Raw genomic sequence first — 25631 nt, forward strand, 5'->3', positions numbered from 1 at the left:
GTAAAATTATCTGATTTGGTCCAAACACTAATGTGTTGTGGTTAATCATATTTATAAGTTAAAAAATCTACGTTACCAAAATAATTTTAATATTAAAAATCTAGGTAGATTAAAAGTATCACTGGCCATCATGAAAGGTCACCATAGTCACGGGAAATAAATAAATAAATTTTACTTTCTCAACTTGAAGTTGCTGAATGATTCTCCAAGAGGGCTTGCATTTTATATTAATGTCAAGGTCACGTAATGGATATGTGAGTTTTGTAAATGATGTGATTAACTCTAGGCGTTTGAAATATGTATTTTGTTTTAGAATTAAAAAGAAAGAGAAACACACATTGTATATCAACTTTTATTTTATAATTTTTCTTCACAGTTTTTTTTTTTTTTTTTCTCATTACTTTAATTGAATAATTATAATAAATATATGTATGCAATTTATAACTATTATTTTATTTAATAAACTCGCTACTAATAAAGTTTTATAACAATTATGCTATAATACATATACAATATTCTCAAAAACCATTTTACATAAAATATTACAATATTTTTGGTACATTGCACAAATAACTTACTAGTTAGTATTTAAAAGCACTCACTAGTTTCCAACAAGAACATCCATGATGACTAATTTTAAAACTCTAAAAGCTAAACTGAAAAAATAAACCAAACATTCCCGCTATGGATTTGATTTATTATTATTATAAAAAAGTTACATATTTGGTCTAGAGAAAAATAGCCAGAAGAATCCACAAACACAATTCAAATATAAACGGCGGTAGCTATAGTCTCAACGTAGAGTTGTTGCGATCTCCGCAGCCAGCAGAGAAGTTTTTTTAATCTTTTGTTTCTCAATCTAATTTGTAGAGAAAAACACTTGGGACTAGTTGGAGCCTGAAGCTGAAGGTAACACTCTCTCTCTCTTCTCTATCTTCTTTGTTTGGTGCGAATTTTGTTGTCTCACTTCATCTGATGGGTTTTGTTTTAATGTTTAACTTGTTTTTTGTTTTTAGTATGTTCCAAATTAGTGTTTCTTTAAATTAATCAGATAATGTACTACTAGTTAGACAAGACAAGATTGAAAATTTTCATATGGCAGGTGCTTGCTTAATGCTTATACACTTTGCACTTGTTGTTTGTGGAGAAATTTGAGTTACATACATGTTTCAAATTATTTTTTGCATGACTTGACTTGACTTGAACTGCTTGCTATATGTTATATTATGTTGTCTGTTCAGCCATTTAATTCAACACAACCAATTGCAGACAGTAAAAAATCGCTGCTTTCACATCTGACATCTGTTTTGTTACGTTCTCACAGTCACAAGAATGTATGATGTTCATCTTTAATGTCTTTGTTTTGTTTTAGACTAGATCAAGTCGTAGCCAGACATTTCATAACCCGTTAGGCCATTAATAATCACTATGCTTAGCTTTATTGATATGTTATACTTAAATGGCTTCAATTAGTGTTATGGCTTCATATATATATGTGTGTGTAGAAACCATGTTAGAATTTGAAAATCAAGTTCTTCTAATTGATTGACTGGTGGTGGAGACATTTGAGATAATTGGAATGACATAGAGATCAGATGTATGGAGTAATGAAATTTCTAATTGTCAAGGGTAATTTTACAATCTGAATATGAGCTTACTATTTAAACCCTCCAATAAAGCCATTTTTTTTTTCTTTTACTGGTTTTCTCTCATAGAGTCATAGTACACCAACTTGCACATTCACGCCAACTGATTATGCTCTGAAGTTGGATTAGTAGCGTTTATTTGTGTCTTTATATGATTTTTTTAATAGAAGTTGTAATTAGGGCTTCCCCCTCCTGGATGTTTCCTTGTATCACTAAGCAGAGAGTTCGGTGATAGCTTTTTAATTTTTAAACTGTCTAAAAGACAGAGCCACTCATGAACCTATGTTGTTGGGTTTGTTAGGGAGTTTCAACTAAGTTAATTTTCTCTGATGCAGCAACAGAGTCAGTAGACATGCCAAAGAACAAGGGAAAGGGAGGAAAGAACGAAGCAGATGATGAAAAGCGTGAGCTTGTGTTCAAGGAAGATGGGCAGGAGTATGCCCAAGTGCTTCGCATGCTGGGCAATGGCCGGTGCGAAGCAATGTGCATTGATGGCTCCAAGCGCCTTTGCCATATTCGGGGGAAGATGCATAAGAAAGTATGGCAAGGCTGATGTGATCCTCAAGTACATGCCAGATGAAGCAAGGCTTCTAAAGGCATAGGGAGAGCTTCCTGAGAATACGCGTCTCAATGAAGGCATCATTGATGATGAGGAGGATGGTGGTGGTGATGATTATATTGAGTTTGAGGATGAAGATATTGATAAGATTTAGGGTTTCGGAATCAAATCTGTGTGGATTTTATCTTCAGTTTTTAAGTGTTGCGGTTAATGGCACATATAAGTAAAAACTTCGAAAATCACTTTGTGAGTTTGGATCTCTGGGGTGAATTGGATGTATAATGTATTTCATTAACACCTCTTACTAACTGTTGTCAGTTATGTTTGCCTTTGCTAGACTACTATGGCTATCGTTGCCTTTTGGATTGATTGTTAATGTTTTGTTATACTCACCTGTTCTTGGTTGCTTAATAAAGTATGAATTTTGAAGGGTATAAAATTTTGAAGGTGCTTTATACACTGGTTATAAATTTTACATGGTTAGAGATGTGCAATTCTTTTGTGTTTGTGTCAAAATTTGAGAAACTTTAAGCATGTATGATTATTGAGAAACATAATTTTTAGGCTACATTACAATTTACACCCTCTAAATTTGACATATTTTCAATTTAGTACTTTCAAATTTTATTGTTTTCATTTCAGTTCTTCAACTTCCGTTCGCTTCCAATGTAGTCCTTCCCCCGTCCATTTCACACCGTTAAGTCAAATTAGATGGAAGATTGAACGGAACCAGATGGAAGGATTAAATTGAAAATAGATTAAAGTTAAACGATTAAAATGAAAAAAGAAAAAAAAAAGAAAAGAAAAAAAGAAAAAGAAAAGGAAACATTAAGATATGTGTTCTTGGATGCTTGTTGGTACAGTTTAGCAGATAAGATAATGATTTTGAGTCTTGACATTTACAAGCGAAATAGAATACATTCTAGACTGTAAAAACAAACATGGGTTGTCTTGACAGATTTTAGAACCACTTTGGGCAAGTTACTGATCAGGAAATCAGGAGACTGTTAAGATGAATTACTTTTTAATTTAATTTCTCTTTTGCTGCCCACTTGGTTTTGATTGTTCTTTATTTCCTTTTCAGTCTCCCTTGAACCATCCTTCATACTCACCTGCAGCATCATAAAATATCCCAGTTTGAAGGAAGTGTCAAAGAACTGAAAGAAAGAAGACGACACAATGACTCATAGTCTCATACTTAAATTTGCCATTAGCAGATATCAATCAACTTTGATTGTTGTACTATGTAGTATTAGATTGAGTGTCAAAAGTCATGCAAAAATCCTAGAATTTTATATCATGCTTAACTAAAATTCTTTGACCATTGAAGTCTTCAGATTTATAAGTTGATTTGGATCATCGCTTATGATTCAAAACTGCATATATTTTTATATTACTATAACTCTGGCCGGAACATTCTACCTTGGTGTACTCTTTTGTGCTATGGTAGCTTGGCACAGTTTTCCGCCTAGACACAGTTCTGGGAGCCTTAAGCCTGTTTTTGTTAGGCTTCAATCCATCTTTCACTTTTGGTGCAGCTACTTTAAAGCTGTCAAATTGGACAGACACCTCATTTGAGCCACCGCTTTCTTTTTCTTCTCCTGCTACATCGAAAAATTGTTTGCTGAGCATGAGTCTTTGATTGCTGTCAAATGGTTCAAGCTGCTTGTTTATATGGATTTCAACTGAGGAGCTTTCTGGAAGGCGGGTTGCCATCCACCGATCTAGCCAGCTCCAACCCATGTTTGGTTCTTCGCCATTGGCTTGGTACTGTTTTCTCTTTGAACAGATTCGAAGCTACAAACAAATAGGTTCAAGTAGATTTATATCAGCAATAAACTAACATCAGAAAAATATTTCAGATGTACCTGTTGTGAGAAAGCATAAGCTAGTGCTCTCTCTCGCCTAGTTGTTGCCTCCAGTCTGCTCTGAATTCTCATTTTAGATATGTTGCTACTCACTGTGCTATCATCCCAGTCTTCCTGTACATTTCACGAGGTAAAATATATAAATATTGTACTTGAGCTTTGGCGCAATTGGTCAGGGGTTGGGAGGGGTCAGGTTCAAATCTTAGCACAAAAAGTAGAAATAGTGAAATGAGAACTAGCTGTTTGAAGTTTTGAGTGTTTCTAACCATAAATCCTAACTGAGTGAATCAGCAATTCTGCTCCAAGTTTAGTCATTTCAATAATTATACATCCTTCAGATTTCAAGTGAATTTGTGCAAGGATCTGTTTTGCAAGAACACATCCAATCTTGAAAACACCTCTGGACCAATATTCTTAAGTCATCTTTGTTCATTCCATTTATTCTTGATTAAGTTATTTTTAAAGCTATTTATGATTTCCATATTTTCCTCTGATTAAAATTTGCCACTACTTGTTTTTAGTATATCTGGCTCTAAGAACTAAAGCACAGAAGTTAGAATTGATTTTTGTTCTACCTTCAGCTGTAGAACTTGAGTTCTGGCCTTCTGTTGCATTCGGTGGGGAATTGCCACTCTCTCTTCTTGTACTGAGAAGACTTCAGCCGAATTTCCTGTTTGAACCTCAACTGATGTGCCCACAGACTCCCTACTTGGACTTTCTGTTTCCACAATAAGATCCTGGTTACCATCTTTCAATTTTATTCCTTCAATTTGATGCCTAACCTGAAATTTGAGCACCCCAATGACCGTAAAGTTCAAGAATTGCAAGTGCCATAAAGCAGATTCATTGGTTGTAAAATGCAGGTAATGTAAAGGTACATAGATATTTAATGCACGTTCAGTTCTTGTTTGAAAATTGGTATTTTCTGATTATGTTTTCCATTGGAAGGTAAATTTTTTTTTTTTTTTTGGAGAAAAATTTTCATGTAAAATTGAACCAAGTGCATGCAAGTAAACTTATTTTTCAAAATTAAAGATCCCAGGATACTTTCATGTGTAATTTAATTAATCAAGATAAATTCCATTCAACACGATATCTAAATTTGAAGAGAACTAAAGCTTTTGAATAATAAAATTGATGTATTTTCAACAGTATGAATTAACCAGAAAGCCTCTAAATGCTGACTGAATGATGGTTGCGGCATTTTCTTCACACAAGAAATTATGGGTTGAATCCCGCTCTTCCTCTGGTATATCTTCCTTGGTTTCTTCACTTCGGATATCTACTTTGTCTGTCAAGTCTTCTAGTATGGGCTGTGTAACAGTGGCCTCAGAGCTTTTAACTGAAGCTGAATCCTCCTCTGCAACAACTGAATTGAATTCATCACCACAAAGGTATGCTCTAACAGAGCTCCATCGTTTCTTTTCCACCACATTGCTCCTTACCTAAATAGAATTAAAGTAGAAAACCAGATAGGTATTTTACTCGAATAAAAAAACAATGTGATCAACCAAGTAGACTGTGAAAACCAGACTAGTGTAGACATATGACTAAGCACAACCCATAAAGGTTGTTTGATGCATATATCATACTTGATAACAAGCGACAAGAATGTGAAGAATAGGAATTTTCTATAACTAGAATCTAGACCATGATAGCTTCAAGAAAACTGTAAAACTGCAGTAGTAGAACTAGACACTCACATTGCTTTCATGAGTCCCAACAGACCGGTTTCTAGAGAAGACACTCCGTACCAACTCTCCAGTGATGCCCATCTCAAATGAGCAATTTCAAGAAGAATTCTCGAGAAAATTGTCCTCAATTATAATGAAAACCATTAAAACTGCTGAGTTTCGTCTATATATGATTGCAAATGAAAGTTGGAAAGTGCAAGTGACGTTCTCTTTCAGTAGTAGTCCCTAATATGCTTTACTGGATAATAGTACTTAATGAGATAAAGAAAATAGCTAACACGTTTTAATAAATAGAGTAATGCAACATGTTAAGCTAGAATTAGATCAGAGGATCTTCAGGGATTGCAGAACTTTAGAGCTGGATTTAGACCTTTAATTTACAAAAATAATGCAAGCTGAAAAGTAAAGTTTAGATAGAAAAGCATATATTTGAGAGTACATATTTTTATCACTTTTGCATATACTTTTTGCACATGGCTTGCAGAAGATTGGCCTAATAAAAAGTTTGCTTGCCATTGGGGTTGTCTATTCCTTTCAGCTTACTGCACCTACCCTTAAGTTGATTCTTTTGGGTTTCTGCAGTTTATTAGTTTGTTGATCCTGAAAATGAAAAGAACAAATAATCTTAGGGACTGTTTAGGAAGCCAAAATTTTTGGTCAGGGACTTTTAGCCTGAATTTTTTTTTTTTAATATAAAAAAAATGCTCTAAGCAATAGCAAATGCCAAAATCTTGTTATTGACCTCAGATGGACTTAACTAGCCACCATTTGTTATTGTGCTGAAGTGGTAACATCAAGGCTTCTTTTTTTTTGGGTTGTTGCAAATATTGGTGCAAATTAATAATTTCTTGTGATACTAGGATGGGTGACTATGACTTGATACGCTTGCACATTAGGAATAAACTAATGGTCATATGCCAAATTAGCTACCATTTGTTTAATTATGATGAAATGTTTAATATTTCTTAAGGCTATTTTTGCAATGATTGGTGCGTCTTAATAAACTATTGTGATAATCAGGATGGGTGATGGTGACATACTACTACGCATGCACTTCAGGACCATTGAATTTTCAGTGCCAGGAAACCTCTGTCTGTCTGCTCAATAAGATCATATGGATTATGGACAAACACTGCAAATCTAAAAATTGATATTTTAGGGTGCAAGAAAATCATGAGATATAGGTGGTGCCAGCCATTGGTGCATCAGACATGTGAAGGTCATTATCAGCTCAGTCGTGGTCCTAATCAGCAATTTTTTTATTCGACCCAAAATCTTGGTGTTGCCAACGCTATTGAGTTATGCCTAAGCATAGCGTTGCTCTTGCTTATGTCTAAATTTTCACTTTGTCCTGCAAATATGGATCCAGTTAAATACACAAGGCTGTTAGTTCTATTATTTATTTTTGTTTTGTTCTCTCTTTGGGCTGACATTACACGATAAAATAAAAGGGTGGCATGTGCTATACACTTGCTATAAAATAAAAGGGGGTTTAGTTGTACTATGCATAGATAGAATGAGGGGTTGGTTAGTCTTAAGCTGGAAGGCCTTGTGGCTTGTAGCTGAGGATAAGAATGCTGAGCTTCATTAATTATTCATCATCATTCCAGAAGTGGTCCATCATATTCATATGTATGTATGTATGTATGTACCTGGCTGGATATCTCACGTGGAAATAATTGAGGATGATGGATTTTTCTTCAAGCTTGTCTATGCTTATAATTATGAGAGCTGCTGCCTTTCTTTATCAACAATTTTCCTTCAGGAAGTAAAGGTTTGTGCTATAGTCCTCACTCTTCAACATAAAGACTACTACTGAACATGCATTATTTATTATCATAGTCGTGTATTGTATCGATGATGCACCTGAAAGTGGCCAAGAAGGCAAAAAAAATATATATATATATATATATATATATATTAATTCAACAAATGGTAGTGATCAGCACTCAATGGACCAAATCACCATTTCTATCCTGATGAGCCCTCTCAAAAGCCCGAAACCATATTCTTCAAAGTAGGACTTGGACGCATGTGTGTGCGAGTACAAAGCATACCTCATCAGGTTATCAAAAAAAAAAGCATACCTCATCATTGTATCAAAAAGTGAAATTTCCTTACAAAAAGTTTGTGGTAAACAATCCATGGAGACAGCCTAGTTATAAATGCCAGCGGGCCAGTCCTTATGGTCCATCTCAAAAATGGGGATTTAATACTCTTTGGATTTGAGTTTGATGGGTTTCATTTCCTCAATTTTTTCGAGGACGAGTGGAATATTTTCTCATGCCTGTGACAATGAAGAACACGAATGACTTTTCTGGCATCCCTGACTTTCCTACGGCCACACCTCCATTGGGCCTTCGATACAAGCCCACTGAAGAAGGCCTGTTGATGCAATAATGAAAGGTTCAAAACCGTGCTTTAGGCTAAGCTCGGGGACTCCCTTATGAGCCCATCTCTATGAAACTATATACTTTTTTTTTTTTTTTTATAGGAATGAAACTTATATACTTTAATCCTTAATGGTGTTACTATAGATTTTCTAAACCTTAGTATAATCAAAATACTACAAAAAAATAACTTGCCCCACCCTTCCCTAAAAGTTATCATGACTTTTGAGTGGAGTTGTGTGCTTTTGTGTTAGAACTCATTTCTCTTTCCTTTGTGTGTGTGTTTGTTTCTTAAAAAAAAAAAAAAAAAGGAAAAAAAAAAACCTACAAAAAGACTACCTGCTTGGGAGAACTTTTCAAATTGTAAGATTGAGATTGAGGATTTGGTCCAAGGAATAAAGAAGCTAAAGACTGGATATTGGATCAAAAGCTTGATGCTGAAGCCATGAAGAATTTACTTGTGATACTGTCGGAATGCTAGATGGAGGAAGCCACTCTCAAGAATTGGCCTTGGGAAGGAGATGATTCCTAAGATAATCACCAAGATGCTGTCAAGACCAAGTTCATTGAGTCTGTTAAATACAGAGTGTGTCTCAAACGAGTCTATGAGTCTAATTTTGTTTGTCTCTACTTCTGAGTCCACCTCTGAGTCCAAGTCCAAGTTCGTTGAACCATTTCAAGATTCCAATAAGAGGAAGTTTGATTCCGCTTATATCTTGGCGTTTTTCATTGTTGCATTAATACATAATATAATTGTAACAACAATGAAGAAACACCTCGGTTTGTTTATAAAATGAAAAAAGTATGCCAAACCAATTAAAGTAGAAATTGAATTTGTTAATTTAGAATTTGAAAATGAACCTAAAATGGTACATATTAATCAAACTTTAACCTTGGAAGTAAAGGAAGAATTGATTGCACTTCTAAAAGAGCTCAAGTATTTGAATGGTCCTACGAAGACATGCCTAAGATCGATATAGATAACGTTCAACATCAGATTCCCACTACGTCAATGAAGCCGATATGGACACTCAAGATCATGGAAGAAGTTGACAAATAGTACAGGGCTGGATTTCTAAAGGGAGCCAATTACTTATTAAGTGGTTGGTTACTGTGGTACTCGTGCCAAACAAGGATAAAAAGTCAGAATGTGTGTGGATTGCTAAGATCTCAACAAATTTAGTTTGAAGGATGATTTTTCGTTACCTCACATTGACATGTTAGTAGCCAATACAAAAAGGCATGCACTTCTTTCCTTCTATGGATGAATTCTCTTGTTTTCAATCAGATTAGTATGGCACATGAAGATATGGAAATGACGTCTTTCATCACTCCATAGGACACTTACAGTTATAAGATATGCATTTTGGATTGAAGAATGCTAGAACCACTTATCAACGTGTAGCTACCACGTTGCTACATGAAATAGAAGAAAGAAATAGAAGCCTATATTGATGACATGATAGTGAAGTACAAAGATAACGAGAGGCATGTGAATACTTTGGAAGTTCTTTGAAAGAATTTGTCATTACAAGTAAATGCTAAATCCAAAGAAGTGTACTTTCTAGGAAGCTACTAGGTTTTATTGTCAGTTATAGAGGTATAGAAGTTGACCTGGATAAGATAAGGCTATTCCAAAGTTGAAAGAACCTAGGAATGAGAAGAAGATCCAAGTTTTCTCGGGTTGATTTCAATATATCACTTGTTTCATTGCACAACTAACCATTCAAGTTGCTTAAGAAAAATGTCGGTAAAATAGAATAAATAATGCCAAGTAGCCTTTGACAAGACCAAAGAGTATTTGCTAATCCTTCATTGCTATTGTCACCACATCAAGGAAGCCATTGTGTAGACACCGCATTTTGTACCTCTTACAACTTGGGCTCCTGTTTCCCAATGATGGTAGTACTTTAAAGTCCAAGGTTGGTTTAGGGTCCAATCATATGAAAATTGACTTGAGGAAACTTATTTTTTGAAAAATAAAACTATTTTTGGAAAAGAAGGGCCACAAGAAACCCTAAGTGTGCATATGCATACACATGTATCCGTATGCACACTCAAGCCATGCATACGCATGCTTATTGTATGCGCATGCATTTACGGGCATGCATATGCAACTAGGGTTCCAGAAACTATGTAAGGAAAACTTTTTTATAATAAAACTAGCTTGGAACGAATCTCACATCGTATGGGAACCACCCCAAACCCCTATTTTTCGACTATATAAAGTCATAATAGGCACTTTTTCAAAGGTGGACGAAATATTGGTAAAAACACACAAGATTCACTAGAAAATAGTGAATTAAAGAGGGAGTTTTTTATAAAACATCATCAAGTCAAATTTTGCTTGATTAAGACCCTTTCTAGTCTTGATCTTCAAGTTCTAAGTTTACTAATCCATATTTGATTTGATTGTGAATAGAAGGAACAGTCAAAATCAAGCTCTAAAGAGTTCTAATGTTAAGATAAAGTTTCTAACTTTATCTCCTCACTTTTCTTTACTTTTCTTTGTTTATGGTTGTTTGCATATATGTTTTAATGATTTAACATGTTTGTTTAGTTTAGGTTTATATAGTGTTTATGTTTGAAACATGTTAGGTTGTTAGATTTCTTACTTTCTATGTGTTTCTTTTTTGTGTTTTCTGGTTTAGGGTTTCGGATGTGTATGCGTGCGTATGCTCCTTGCATGCGTACGCATGCTCAAAGTGTACGCATACAGTTGGGATGGGCACGCATACTCTTGCCTAAAAACCCTAATATGTCTCTGTTTGTTTTTCCTTTGTCTTATTTACATGTTTAGCCTCTGTTTTAACTTAGGCTGTTAGATTTCTTACTTTCTGTGTGTATCTTTTTTGTGTTTTCTAGTTTAGGGTTTCTGGTGTGTATGCGTGGGCATGCTCCTTGCATGCGTACGCATGCAGTTGGGATGGGCATGCATACTCTTGCCTAGAAACTCAAATCCGTCCCTGTTTGTTTTTTCTGTCTTACTTACATGTTTAGCCTCTGTTTTAACTTAGTCAATCCATCTTTAAGTCACAACTTCTCTGTTTTATTTTGTTTTGTTTGTTTTGATCTGTTTGATGCTTATTAGGGTTTTGTTTATTTGAATACCATGAACATGCATATACCATGAATGTGCATTGATGTATAGGTGTTGTGATGCAGTAAGATAAGTGAGGTAATTCATGCATAATCACATGAACATGCACTTGATTTGGGTGATAAGTATGATGGTTGATGAACATGAATATGCTTGGTTGAATCTCATGTTGTTGAAGTTTAGATGCCATGATATGCTTATCTAGATTTGCCTTATGATGTTTACGCCCCTGGAAAATGTATGCTTAATGTCATGATAGATGAATGCTAGGTTCTAGATGATTATGCCATGTTTGCTTGCTTTAGATGCATGCTAGCGTGTGTGTGACTTAGAATAACATGTTAAATTTGCCTTTAATGAGATTAAGATTTGGAACAAAATGAGTGGAAACTGACCCATAGGTCGGGTGGGGTTGGGTGTATAACATCCTAACCCAATTAAATTACTAATTTTATGGGTTTATATACTTTGAATTCTTAATCAATTTAAGTGCATAAGGCTTTAATATTTTGATGTTATAAAACATATATGCTCTTTTAATGTTATTGAAAGAATTTTATAAAGATAAGGGTTTATATGCAAAGTTATTTTATAGTTTGGCCTTTATAGAATATAAACTTGTGAGGGGGGGTGGTAAGTAAATTTTAAAAAGTGCAAAGGTGAGTCATCCGCTCACTCTTCCCTTAGCAAACATGTGCCCCGCCTAAGTTAATTTCTCTTGTCTTCCTTGCTACTCTAGAACGATTTCTTGGTTCATCTTTCTTTGCTCTTTTTTGTTCATTTTCCTTTGCTCTTACATGGCAACACCATCTCACACACAACCCTCTCTCTCTAAAGAAGAAACTAAAAGATTAACACTAAAGTTTCATCTTTAAAGTTTGTGGGTAAGTAAATAAAACCTTATCTTATTTTGGGTATTTTGATAGTATAATTGTTTTGTTTATTTTCCCTTCTTTATTCTCTAATCTGATTGTAGAAGCTGAAATTGTGATTCCGTGTTAGTAATTTGAAAGATTGAAGATATTATGGTTAATTGGATGCTTATTAACGTATTTTAATATGTATAGTATATGTATAAAAATACCCAAATGAAATGAAGGCCAATTGTATTTATTTGATGATTTTGTGAGAAAATATGTTAAAGTTGTCATTGTGACAGATTTGGTGTTTACAAGAAGAAAAATCTAGATTGAATCAATTTCTGTGTATTAGAATACTAAGAGTAGTTTTTATCAATTCTAAGACACATATGGTTGTAATGGAAGTAGTCTCACTGCATCTTGATTGATATAAAAATAATGGTTTAATTTCTAAGTTGCATGAAATTTTGTCAGGACAGATTTAATCGTGTTGTCTTTTATGATTTTTAATAAATCATGGCTTTATGCTTTGACTCTGAAATTGATATGGTATTTACTAGACATCCAAAGGAATGACTCTATAAAATTGCATGAAGATTGGATGTGTTTAGATAGCCCATTTGTATTTTACAAATGAGGCATATGCTGCTGAAATGAATAGTAAACAGTAAATGATAACTCTGACTTTGAGAATTTAATTATGTTAGAAACTGAAAAGAATATGGATGGACACCTAAAGTAGGCATGTCCTTCTGTATACCTCAGATTGTAACATCTAGGAGTTATGGAGTAACGGTTTAAACCGTTACTCTACCCCACTAAGTCCACTGTTCCACTCAATATTAATAGAGTGGTGTGTATATAAACACCAAGAGTGGTACCCATTGTACAAAAAAAAAAAAAAAAAAAAATTCCACATTTCTCATAGTGTTTACAGAGTGTTGTGAGGCTCTTAGGTTGTGGGTTATGTTTGCATCACTCTAGTAGTGTGCAACACCATCGGAGAAACGTTTTTGGTTCGTGGGTTGCACAAACTGGAATTCAAAACGTGTTTGGATAGCTGGTCTACGTGGAGGCTGGCCCTAGACAGCGTAGAACAATCTCAAAACTCCTATGTGATCATCGGTTTAGGCCAAGAGAAGTATGCCGAAAAACCGATTACTTATATTCCGTTGCAAGTTTTTATTTCTTACATTGGTATCAGAGTATTTATAGGTTGTTCTCGATGTCATAGGCATATATGATTAGTTTTTAATGCGTTTTATGCTTTTGTGGTAGGCTATGTATTTCTATGCATCTCACATGGCCTTCAATGGCAAGTTTTGATTCTGAGCATTTCGTGCCTTGAAATTAATATATGTTGTTTATATTACATGAATTAATATCTACCTTAAGTTTCGTAGCAAATCTCTAAGTGCGTCATGAGATATAGTTTCACAAAGCTTAGAACACCGAAACTTTAAGGACAAAACTGCTCTTATATGATTTCATATTATGAATCTATATGTTATAAGCTTTAAATCGGTATATGGTACGTTAAAAATGGACTTGAAATGAAAAAGATATAAAACTTTGAAACTCATGTCTGAAACACGTTTTTTTTTTTTTGTTGAAAAAAAAAATTTGAGAGGAGCAGATGAAGGTTGAAGACGACATCACGTGTTTCACTTTTTTTTATGGGACATCACGTGTTTCGCTTGCCAAATAGGCTGGAGAGCAAATAAAATAATAATAATAATAATAATAGTAAAGAAGAAGAGGTCCCACAATGACTTACTTCTTAAACACCTTTTTTTTTTTTTTTCTTTTTACTCTATTAGAGCATCAGCATTGAAGAATACTATTCTATCCTATTTTACCATCCTAAAAAGTTACTTTATTAATTATACCATACTATTTTACAATACACCCTACATCCAAAAACTCTATTATTTTACTTTTTCATTAAAATATTATTTTTTAATCTTTCTTTATTATTTCTTTCACATCATCACTTTTTTTCAGCCAAAGATCTGATTCCAACAGAAAAGGGATGGAATAAAATATATATATATATATATATATATTTTTTTACCATAGTGCTACAGTACAATTCTAAGTTTAGAATTGTACTGTAGAACTATTGCACAAAATTTTGTAATAGTGAGGTATACCATTTTTTGATGCAAATGTTTTTGAGCTATGAAATGCCAAAAAGGCCTTAGATATAGCATTAGCATTCTTCAATGCTAATGCTCTTAGTGTGCACTGCTCTGTGTTCACATGTGCTCTGTCTGTTTCACCATTATTTAAATAAATAAATAAAAAGGGGTTCCACAAACAGTTTATTTCCTAAATGTATTAGCATGACACGTGAATGGTGTTTAAATATCATGACGATTCGTTCTTCTTAGATTTAAAGGGCTGCTGCAATTTATTATTGTTGATGTAGCGCTTTATTGGTGGTGTATATATATTTTTTTGAGATATATTTAATGATATGAAATTGATTGATTTAAATTATTTAATTCCGTTATTATTTCTTAGTGAAATATGGTATTAAAAATATTTACACAGCGTTAAATATTATATTTAACACAATAAAACAATAATTATCAAAGCAACAATTATTTCTTAGTGAAATAATGATATGCCTATATGATTTGTTCTCATGAGTTTAAATTGTGATAGCATGTTTGGCTTAATAGTTAATTGATAAAATTGGTGAATTATTTTTCAATACATATATTTTGTAAATATGTTTAGAATTGAAATATGGAATAATGGGAGTATGGTTGAGTTGCGTTATCTCCTATACATAATTATGCACGAATAGATTAAAATTAAGCTTAGTAATAAACATTAGTGGCGCAATAGATGATTAAGAAGCTTAGCGAATTTTCGATCTTATGACGTGTGTTAATTATCTAAGTTTATTTTAGATCGAACGTCAAAATTTTTGAAATGTGTGTGTAATGTCCCATTTGTGAAATTTTGTAGTGAAATGGCTTCCAAAGGTATAGTTGCTGATCTCAATAAAGGAGAGAAACTGGATGGTGAAAATTACAATATTTGGCACCACAAAATCTAGTATATGATGAATGAGCAAGAAGTCCTAGAGACTCTAACTCATTTGTTGAGTAAACCTGATGAGGGAAGCACTGAGCAACACTGACGTGATCTTGTTGCCTATGAAAGTTGGCACAAGAAGGATTTGTGCGCGCGCTTTACAATGCTAAGAAGCATGCACAATGACTTGATTGGTGAATTTGAGTAGTATACAACTACACAAGACATGTGGAAAGCTCTAAAGCTAAGATATGGAGGGACATCAGCCACTAGACTGTGTGGCTTAACAATGAAATTTGATTCATATAAGATGCGCTCTGAACATACGATGAAGCAGTGTTTTAGGGCGATGTCCTCCATCATTCAAGAGCTCAAATCAACTGGAAACAATCTTACTGACGACCAACAAGTCCAGGCAGTGATTCGTTCACTACCAAGTTCATGGGAAACGATGTGTCAAAACTTAACACATAATGAGAATATCAAAACATTTGATGATGTGGCTCGTCACTTGGAACTTGAAGCTGAGTGCCTTAAAGCAGCCAAGCTGATTAGTTCTATACACATGGCTGAGACTAGCTCGCATAAGGCATCTAGGCCTAAATGCAAGCAACCTGATTATGCTCCTGGACAAGAGAGACCTAATGGGCCACCGCCTAAGAAGGCTAAGTTTGTCAAGCGCAATATTAGAGGAAAGCACGCAAAGAAGGACAAGTCTAAGTTGACTTGTTATAATTGAGAAAGAAAGGACATTTTGCTCGTGAATGTACTGAGCCAAAAAAGGTAACACTTAATCCTATATCTCACCATGTTTTTGTAACTAGTCATATCCTTGTCGCTAATTCTGCTCCTATGTGGACTGTAGACTCAACGACAATAGAACATGTAGCGAGAGATAGAGTGGGATTTGTGGAGTATCGCCGGATTCTTGTTGGGTGTAGAGACATCAAGGTGGGAAACGAAGCTAGCGTAGAGGTACTTAGAATTGGTACCTACAAGCTAGAATTGCAAGGTGGTCGTACTCTGCTGCTCCATGACGTGTTGTATGCTCCAGAGATCCGGAGGAACTTACTTTCTGTAGTTACTTTGTTAAGACTTGGTTTTCGGTTTATTTTTTAGAATAATTATGTTTTATTGCATTTGGGAACAGTTTATTATGGCCATGGTTTTATTTTAAATGGTTTTTTAATTTTGGATATTGAATATTATAATAATGATAGTTCAGTTTTTTTGACTTCATCTAATAATGCTTCTGATAATTCAAATATATGGCATGTTAGGCTTGGCCATATAGGGCAAGAGAGGATGACTAGGTTAGCTAGAGAAGGTCTTATGGGCAATCTCGCTAAGGTCACTTTGTCCACATGTGAACATTGTCTTGTGGGAAAGTCAAAAAGAAAACCATTTGGAAAAGCCACAAGGGCATCTTTTCCATTGCAACTAATCCACTCTGATATATGTGGTCCAATGAATGTGAGGGCAAGGCATGGTGGTTTCTACTTCATCACATTTATAGATGACTATACACGTTATGGTCATGTCTATTTGATTTCTCATAAGTCTGAGACTTTAGATTGCTTTAGACGATACATGAGATTGGTTGAGAATCAATTAGACAAGAGCATTAAGGCTCTTAGAACTGATCGTGGGCGTGAGTATCTATATGAGCAATTTAAGGAGTTCTATGATGAAAAGGGAATTGCAAGGCAGTTAACAATGCCTTATACACTGCAACAAAATGGTGTGGCGGAAAGGAGAAATCGAACACTACTAGAGATGGTTAAGTCAATGATGGCGCAAGAAAACTTACCAATTTCATATTGGGGGGATGCACTTTTAACTGCAGCCTATATACTTAACCGAGTGTCCTTTAAATCAGTATCTTCCACACCTGATGAACTATGGACCGGCAAGAAACCTGATTTGAATGACTTGCAGCCATGGGGTTCAACAGGTTATGTTCACAATACTTCTCATAGATATGAGAAGTTAGGGCCTAGAGGAAAGAAGTGTATCTTTATAAGATATTCTGAGCATTTCAAAGGCTATGTGTTGATTGGTGAACAAGCTGACGGAAGTGTGACTGAATTGGAGTCACATGATGTTGATTTCATTGAAAGTGAATTCCCTAACATAGGTGAGGTTGAAAAGAACTTGACTCTATGAAATGATGGGTCAAGAGGTAGGTGCCCCAAGTAGACTAGTAGAGGACAAGGAAGAAATTCCTGAAACTCCTAGAGACAGTGGGAGCGACTCACAACCTAGTGGGAGCACATCACTAGAAGTTGATCCACAAAAACCTCAGCCACGTAGAAGCAACCATGGAAATATTCCTCGTCATCGTTTTGAGATTGAGGGGGAAGCTTTCATGATTGCTTCACAAGATGATGATGAGCCAAAAACTATGCAAGAGGCTCTCTCATCTTCTGTTAGTGATGAGTGGATGAAAGTAATGAATGATGAAATAGAGTCTATGAGGACTAATCAGGTCTGGGATCTGGTAGACCTATCGTCAGGGCGTAAAGCAATTGGGAATAAATGGGTTCTTAAAATCAAATGCAAGGTGGATGGGTCAATAAAAAGGTATAAAGCTCGATTAGTGTCAAAAGGATACACTCAAAAGGAGGGTGTTGACTACGAGAAAACCTTTTCTCCAGTTGTGAGGTTTGCCTCTGTTCGACTCATTCTAGCCATTGTTGCAAACTTGAATTTGGAATTATACCAAATGGACGTTAAGACAGCTTTTCTCAATGGAGAACTAGATGAAGAAATCTATATGGATCAACCTATTGGCTTTGTGACCAAAGGTTAAGAGCACAAAGTGTGCAAACTTAAGAGATCCATATATGATTTAAAACAGTCATCTAGATAGTGGTATCTAAGATTTCATCGAGCCGTTCTATCGAATGGGTTTACGATGATCGAAGAAGATCACTGTGTCTACGTAAAACGATCCAAGGGAAGTTTCATTATTTTGTCATTGTATGTCGATGACATATTATTGGCCTATAATGACATGGAGATGATTATTGCCACAAAAGGGTGGTTGTCCTCTAACTTTGAGATGAAGGACATGGGTGAGGCAAATTATATTCTAGGGGTTAAAATCTTAAGGATCGCTCAAAGAAACTTTTAGGTTTATCACAACAAACCTACATTAAGAAAGTTCTTGAGCGTTTCCAAATGCATAATTGCAAACCCATAGATACTCCAGTCGCAAAAAATGAAAGCTTAAGCCTTGATATGTGTCCTAAGACTCAAGATGAAAAAGAAAAGATGGCTCGTGTTCTTTATGCTAATGCAATTAGAAGTTTAATGTATGCAATGATGTGTACTCGGCCTGATATATGTTATGCTGTTGGATTGGTCAGCAGATTTCAATCTAATCCAGGACTTGCTCATTGGAAAGCTGTCAAGAGGATATATCTAAAAGGGACAGCAGACTACGTCATTTGTTATCAGGGTTCAGATTTGCGTATGATTGGCTATAGTGATGCTGATTGGGGTAGTGACCTAGATGAACGCAAATCTACATCTGGATATGCTTTTTTGCTAAATAATGGCGCTATCACTTGGAGTAGTAAGAAACAACCTTGTATAGCATTATCAACTATGGAAGTAGAGTATGTAGCATGTTCAGCAGCTGTTCAGGAAGCAGTTTGGTTGAGGAGGTTCTTTCAGAATCTTGAGGTTGTCAAGGATGCCTCGGATCCCGTTACGGTACATTGTGATAGCATGACAGCACTTGCCTATGCTAAAGATTCTAAATATCATGGTAGAACCAAACACATTGATATACGATATCACTACATTCGAGATATGGTTGCTCACAATAAAGTGGTTCTAAAACACATTTCTACAAGCCTCATGATTATTGATCCTCTTACAAAGCCTATAGGAAGGGATGTCTTTCAGACTCATGTTAGGAGTTTAAGGCTACGTAGAATATGATGATATGTTGTTTTTAGTTATCATTTATTGTACTTTTTTGGGATATTTTGTTTTAAATACATATGATGTTATTCAGTTAATAATATGTATGTTTACACTCACATATACCATATGATGAGTTTTGTGGTATGAAAGGTATGTCGGCAGGCTTAGGTTGGCTCACTCACACGAACGATCGCCTCTAGCACTTGCTTAGTGAGCAAAGATGAGACATTGTGTCATTCAATGCTTATATAGCATATATAGATGGTTGACACAAACAAATGTCGCCTTAGTTGGGACTGAGATGAGGTCTATAATATATTTATCTTGATTAAACCGTACATGGATAGCCCATGATCCATGTAGCCTGTGGTTAGCCAGATGCGAGAACTTATTTGATGCCTGAGGTGGCAAGCGAATAAAGGACTCGAGTTAGATGCTTGAGTAGCAACTAGACTAAGATTTGTACGGTGTATTGAGTTAAGACATACGCTCTTGCTTAAGAGAACTCCACCGTAGCATGTATTTCATACTACATGTGCTTGCTTGACCAAAAGCGGAGGTGAGAGAATAAATCCCTACTTCTTCATCGTGTGAGTCCCATGGATCTTTCATTAAGATCCTACTTATACCCTTGTTACTTTTGACTATGTCATGAAGCTGAGGTTTTGATGTCTACTACTTTGGCATGTTACCTATGGCCATGTTGGATTCGGTCTAAAGGGACATTGATGGGAAAGCGATTGGACCAAAGTTAAAGGACATGAGTGCAAAGGGAAGACTATTTTTTTAACACATTCTTATATTTGTACTCATTGTCGACAGGTTATAGCGCTTAAGGTAGCGAAATAATCGTAAGTACATCTAGATAGTTATGATGGATCAAGCATAAGTTTGAGTATTAAACTTAAGAGGGGTTAGAGATGCTTGATTCGATGTGTTAATATATGTCTAGGGCATAACGAGACACTTTAGGGATGTTGCTATGTTGGTCTTGGTATAAGATTTAGTATAGTGCTCCCAAATTTGTTTTTTCAGGTGTGCTCGGCGGTCGCATAACCTATTTGCCAGTATGAACGCACTGAGAAACACATTGAGAGATGGATAATGGGGCCATGCCCACAGTGGATGAGTGGGAGATGTTAGAAACTGAAAAGAATATGGATGGACACCCAAAGTGGGCATATTCTTCTGTATACCTCAGATTGTAACATCTAGGAGTTATAGAGTAACGATTTAGACCGTTACTCTACCCTACTAAGTCCACTATTCTACTCAATATTAATAGAGTGGTGTGTGTATATAAACACCAAGAGTGGTACCCATTGTACAAAAAAAAAAAAAAAAAAAAAAACAAATTCCACATTTCTCATAGTGTTTACAGAGTGTTGTGAGGCTCTTAGGTTGTGGGTTATATTTGCATCACTCTAGTAGTGTGCAACATTGTCGGAGAAACGTTTTTGGTTCGTGGGTTGCACAAACTGGAATTCAAAATGTGTTTGGATAGCTGGTCTACGTGGAGGCTAGCCCTATACAGCGTAGAACAATCTTAAAGCAACTGTGTGATCATCGATTTAGGCCAAGAGAGGTATGCCGAAAAACCGATTACTTATATTCCGCTGCGAGTTTCTATTTCTAACAAATTCTAAAGTTAGGGTGAATGTTTTGAGCCATAATTTTATATGCTTATCTTTTGTTATGTCTAGATCATAGATGAATTTTTATGCCTTGGTTTCTCTATGTTTTGGTATATAATGTGTTTGATGAATGTCTATTATTTTTGGGAAAACTTTGTGTGATGGGAATTAAGATTTTCTTGAGTTTAAGAGTTTGGTTATGATTGAGGTATAAGTTTATATATTTAGGAAAAGTTGTCAGTAATAAGTTTTGATCTTTCATATAGGTGACGAGAACGAGAACGAGAACGTGGACACTTGAGCTCTTCTTATACAAATCTCTCGTATCTTTTGTTTTCAGGTAAGGGATAAGTTATATGGGCATTTGGTAAGTCATGAGGTTATTTTAAAGTATATTATGCATTAAAAAGATTTTGATTAGAGATATGACATATAATCATGTTTCAGATAAAGATATGTTCATGAGCTTTCGAAAACTTATGTATATGATTTGAACATATTGATGCTATTACTATTCCACGAACATGATGTTTAAAGAAAAGAATGAAATTGCTATTGTTATGAAATGTTATGCAAACAATGAATTTTAGTATGATATATAAGCAAGAAATGTTTTCGGGTTATGTCCTCTAGTAATCTGAACTCGATCAAAGTATGTATTGAGGATGGCGGTTCATTCGCGCTCAATCAAAATATGCATTGAGGATGGCTGTGCGTCTGTGCTCGATCAAAGTATGTACTGAGGATGGCGATGCGTTTGCACTCAATCAAAGTATAAGATTATGTTAAAAGTCATAATATTTTATGAGAAGAAGTTTATAAATGAACTAATTATTTTATATGATTTTAAAGAGTCAATATAAAGTTTAGTGACTTTGTAAGAAAAGAAAGGAATTCAGTCTGAAAGATTTTGTAGTATTAATCTAATAAGGAAAATGAGAACAATTATTTCCCTATGAAAAATATGTAAGTTGTTACTATGAATAGTATAAAATACTATGTATGAAAAGATGTTCTCCTATTTGAATATTCATAAAATGAAATGATTTATTTTACATGCATTCTTATTAAATGCTCATGGAGCTTAAACCCTTACTGGGCTTCACAGCTCACTCTATTATATTTCAGTGCATAGGTTCTTTCCTGGAAGCAGCGAGAGTATTAGAGGGTGCAAGGATTCTGTGATTCTTGTTTGTTAGAATGTATAGTTTTTGTTGTATAGTAGCTTAGCTCTTTTGTTGTATAGTAGTTTAGCTCTTTTGTAGTATAGGAGAAATCAAGATGTACTTAATTCTTTTGAGCACATATGTAATTTAGAACCTTAGTTTGTTTTGAACCCCAGCTGTATGTTTTTGGGGTTAGGTTTGTAAATAAGAGTTTTACTAAATGTTTAGTTATGTAATATTTATACGAATATCTTAAGTTCTGCCAAGTTGTAATCTTGCAAAGTTCGAAATGAAATAAAGTTTCAAAATTTTATGAATTTTGTAAATTATGACTTTTATGCAAGGAAACAAAAAGGAATTCAAGAAACGATTTTTGATAAGCACCTTCAGCTTAAGTTGGTTCATGTTAGTATTGAGGTAAACTTGATATTAACATGCCAGTCATGCTCTAAATTCTGAAGTACAGGTTTGGGTTGTGACAGGGTGTCTAACACCTTCATATCTCCATACCTAAACTCCAGACACGTGCTCTGGTAAAAATTAGTCATTCCACGAAGGACGCTATATTTATGGTTCCTAGACCTAAACTAGGTGGCGACTCCATTTACACCCTTCGCCATGGTCTATCATAGATCAAGGCGTATTCACCCAAAAAGTGGGGAGATAACTTGTTGCAAGCGCTTACGCCCTCACTTTTTTATTGTATTTGAGCACTACGAATACAATAGTGGGAGCCCTACTGACATAATATGTCGATGAGTCACAACAAGAGTGTCATATGCTATTTTAGCAAGGAGATGTCAACTTATTATAAATGACGCTTAGAAAAATCCCATATTGCACTTATCTAAGCTACTCAAAAGCTTAGACATTACATGCTTAATTTTCAAGCCCTTCTAATATCTCAAATGGATTGGCTAAACTACCTGTTAAAGAAGCCTATTTAAGATGAGAGAATTGCAAAGAGAAAAAGGAAGTAGAAGAGTTGGGGGGAGGGAAAAGAAGAAAGGGAAGGACCAAGCGAAATAACTCCAAGTGTACCACCCACTAGTTTAATAACTTCAAATATACCACCCATTAGTACAGCAACTCCAACAAGTGTACCATCCACCACCAGTGCACCTACTCCTACATGTAAAGCCCCTAGTTGCAACACCAACAAAGGACCTAAGAATCCAAAACGAAAATTGTAACATCAAAGACATTGAGGACCACTAGGAACGCATTTAGGTACAATACATGGATGCATTTAAGGTTGTTGTAAGCCAATAATTTGTGCATGGTCCAAATTTTGGTGGAATAGGATAGGAGCATTTTTTGGAAAGCTATAAACTTTTGGGTTTTGTTACGTTTTGGATGCAGTTTAGAAAGTTTTATTTTAAAAAAAAAAAAATTGGATGTATTTTGGGAGGTTGTAAACTTTTGATACATTTTGGATGAATTTTTTGTATTGGAACCATCATTTGGTCTTTAATGTTGTGGAATTATAAGTTCAAGATTTTGGATGTATTTTTGAATGTTTAAAGTTAATATTAAATTTTTTTTTCAAAAATCAATAAAAAGAGAAAATTTTAAACTATTATTATACAACTCGCTACAAAATCAAAAACAAAGTACTTTACCCTTTGTTACACAAACAGAGAAAAAAAAAAAAACTCAAAAAAACACTCAAGCCATTTAAAGGATTAAAAAAAACACTAAATTCAAAATGGAGCACTAAATAGAGTTCTTAAACTTTCCCCAAGCATTAATAAATAGTTTTTTGCATCAAGATAGATGAGTATGAAGGAGAAAGATAGGGATTTAGGGATGGTTGTTTCATTATTTGACAGTAAGGGTCGTGGCATAAGAAATTGGAATTGTTCAATTTAAAGAGTAGGGTTTCCTTTTAGGTGTTAGTTGGGAATGAAGGGATTAGGTGGGAATTAATGTGGCAATTAGCTTCAATAGCCATGTTAGCTCTAATAAGCCATTTAAATAACACGTCATGTGTCACATTGGTCAATCTGTTAATCACATTATCTAATTTTGTAAATGAGATGATGATAAGGATGAAAATGAAAATTTCACTAAAAATATAAAACCTATATTGATACATTTTTTTTTATTATTATAAAAAGAACCAAAATTAAAATATCCCATAAAATTATAGGGAGATTATCATGATATCTTATGAGACGGCTCATGACATCACTCTCTCACAACATTTGAGACCTATATGTTGTAAGAGATAAGTCTCATAAAACTGTCTTATAAAAATACTTTTTTTTTTTTTTTCTTTTTAAGAGAGTGAATGTTTTTAGCCTAGCTTTGAAAAAAAAAAAAAAAAAAACCAAAAGAAAGGAAAAAAAGGTCCAAGCATCAGAACTCGGTTCCCATGCCCTTATAACCACATTGCCCATCGACCTAACCGCTTCTTTGGCTTCCTATATGTATGAACTAAACTCCAATTCATATCTAGGTTGGGTTCGAACTCTGACAGTAATATAGGAAAGAAAATTAGTAATAGTAAGCACTTCTCTTCAACTCTTAAACCCTCTTCATCTCTCCTAAAATGCTCAAGTTCTAGTTCCACTTCAATAATTTATTAAACATAATTTGTCAAAAAATTGATTTGTTTAGGATTGCACACATTTGAAATTGTAATTTGAATATAGAGATATGCACGCAGTTACATATACAGTTGTACACTATGGCATGTGAATTAAGCTTGTGAAGTCTTATTTGTCTATAGTTTATGGTTTGAGAAGCACCTACACAGACACAGGTAAGAATATACAGTATGGTAACATGACTATTTTTGAAAAAGTAGGACATGGGTACAATGATGATACGTTTATTAATTATATATATATATATATATATATATATATATATTTTCAAGGCTTATAAAATTTGTTTTATAACATAATGTGCGTGTTGACATAATCACAATGGATAGAAAAAAGATCTGAAAATAGAGCAGTCTGATTGTGTAGTTCGCAACCTTGTCATGACGTGGCTAGTTGCGACTTGCCTAATTAGCACTCTAATCTTCTTTTGCAACATGCCACTTGTGGGCAATTTTCTATTTAAGTTTCATTTTAACTTTACTTTTGGAAAAAAAAAAAAAAAATTCAAAAAGTGTGATACTCTCTGAACAAGTCATAAGACTCATAAAGCGGCAGTCTTGTAAAAAGAGCTGAACCCGAAATGGTAAAGAAGTGTGAAATATTTCGTGAATTGAAAAACCCTCCTTCCAAAACTTCTTTCTCTCTCACAGACAAATTAATATCCGTTGTTAAGCTATATTCAAAAATTCAATCCCAAAACCATATGTTTAGTGTGGGTTTGGATTCACACGTCCACGGCCACGTTTTACACTGTAGCGCGTTTTCAGTTTTTTTTTTTTTTTTTTTTCCTGGATGCGTGTCTGGCACTGTTTATTGTCCATGAACAGTGATTTTAGGCTTATGAACAGTAAAAAACAGAGTGAACAGTAATTTTTCACACATTAAAAAATTATTTTACTACAGTGTTTTCAGTTTTTAGTTTCAACAAAAATAAGTTGTATCCAAACGGACCCTTAGTCCTTAAACTCTTCTTTCCCCAAACTACATTCACTCACTCAAAAGTCAAAAGCAAACTCTCTTTCCTAAATTCTTTAATGGAAGAACCAAGCTCAGCCTATGAAGATCAAGGTACCCTAACTCTCCTCGAATTTTTTTTTTTTTAATTCATCTATTTGGAT

At 34.6% G+C, this 25631-nt stretch overlaps 1 protein-coding gene and 1 pseudogene across 1 annotated transcript; one reads left to right on the forward strand and one right to left on the reverse strand.

Annotated features, from left to right (window-relative positions):
• The first annotated feature begins 830 nt into the window (after positions 1–830).
• LOC115954597 lies at positions 831–2487 on the forward strand (annotated as a pseudogene).
• Positions 2488–3068: 581 nt separating this feature from the next.
• On the reverse strand, positions 3069–6235 carry LOC115958152 (protein IQ-DOMAIN 1). Its single transcript, XM_031076542.1, has 6 exons — positions 5777–6235; positions 5237–5518; positions 4649–4855; positions 4074–4187; positions 3628–4002; positions 3069–3317 (listed from the first exon to the last, which is right to left on the reverse strand). Exons 1-6 carry the CDS (start codon positions 5846–5848, stop codon positions 3213–3215), a joined length of 1155 nt encoding a protein of 384 aa, XP_030932402.1. The 5' UTR covers positions 5849–6235; the 3' UTR covers positions 3069–3212.
• Positions 6236–25631: the final 19396 nt, after the last annotated feature.

This window comes from Quercus lobata, chromosome 8 (genome assembly GCF_001633185.2).
Source record: "Quercus lobata isolate SW786 chromosome 8, ValleyOak3.0 Primary Assembly, whole genome shotgun sequence".
Classification (NCBI taxonomy): Eukaryota; Viridiplantae; Streptophyta; class Magnoliopsida; order Fagales; family Fagaceae; genus Quercus; species Quercus lobata.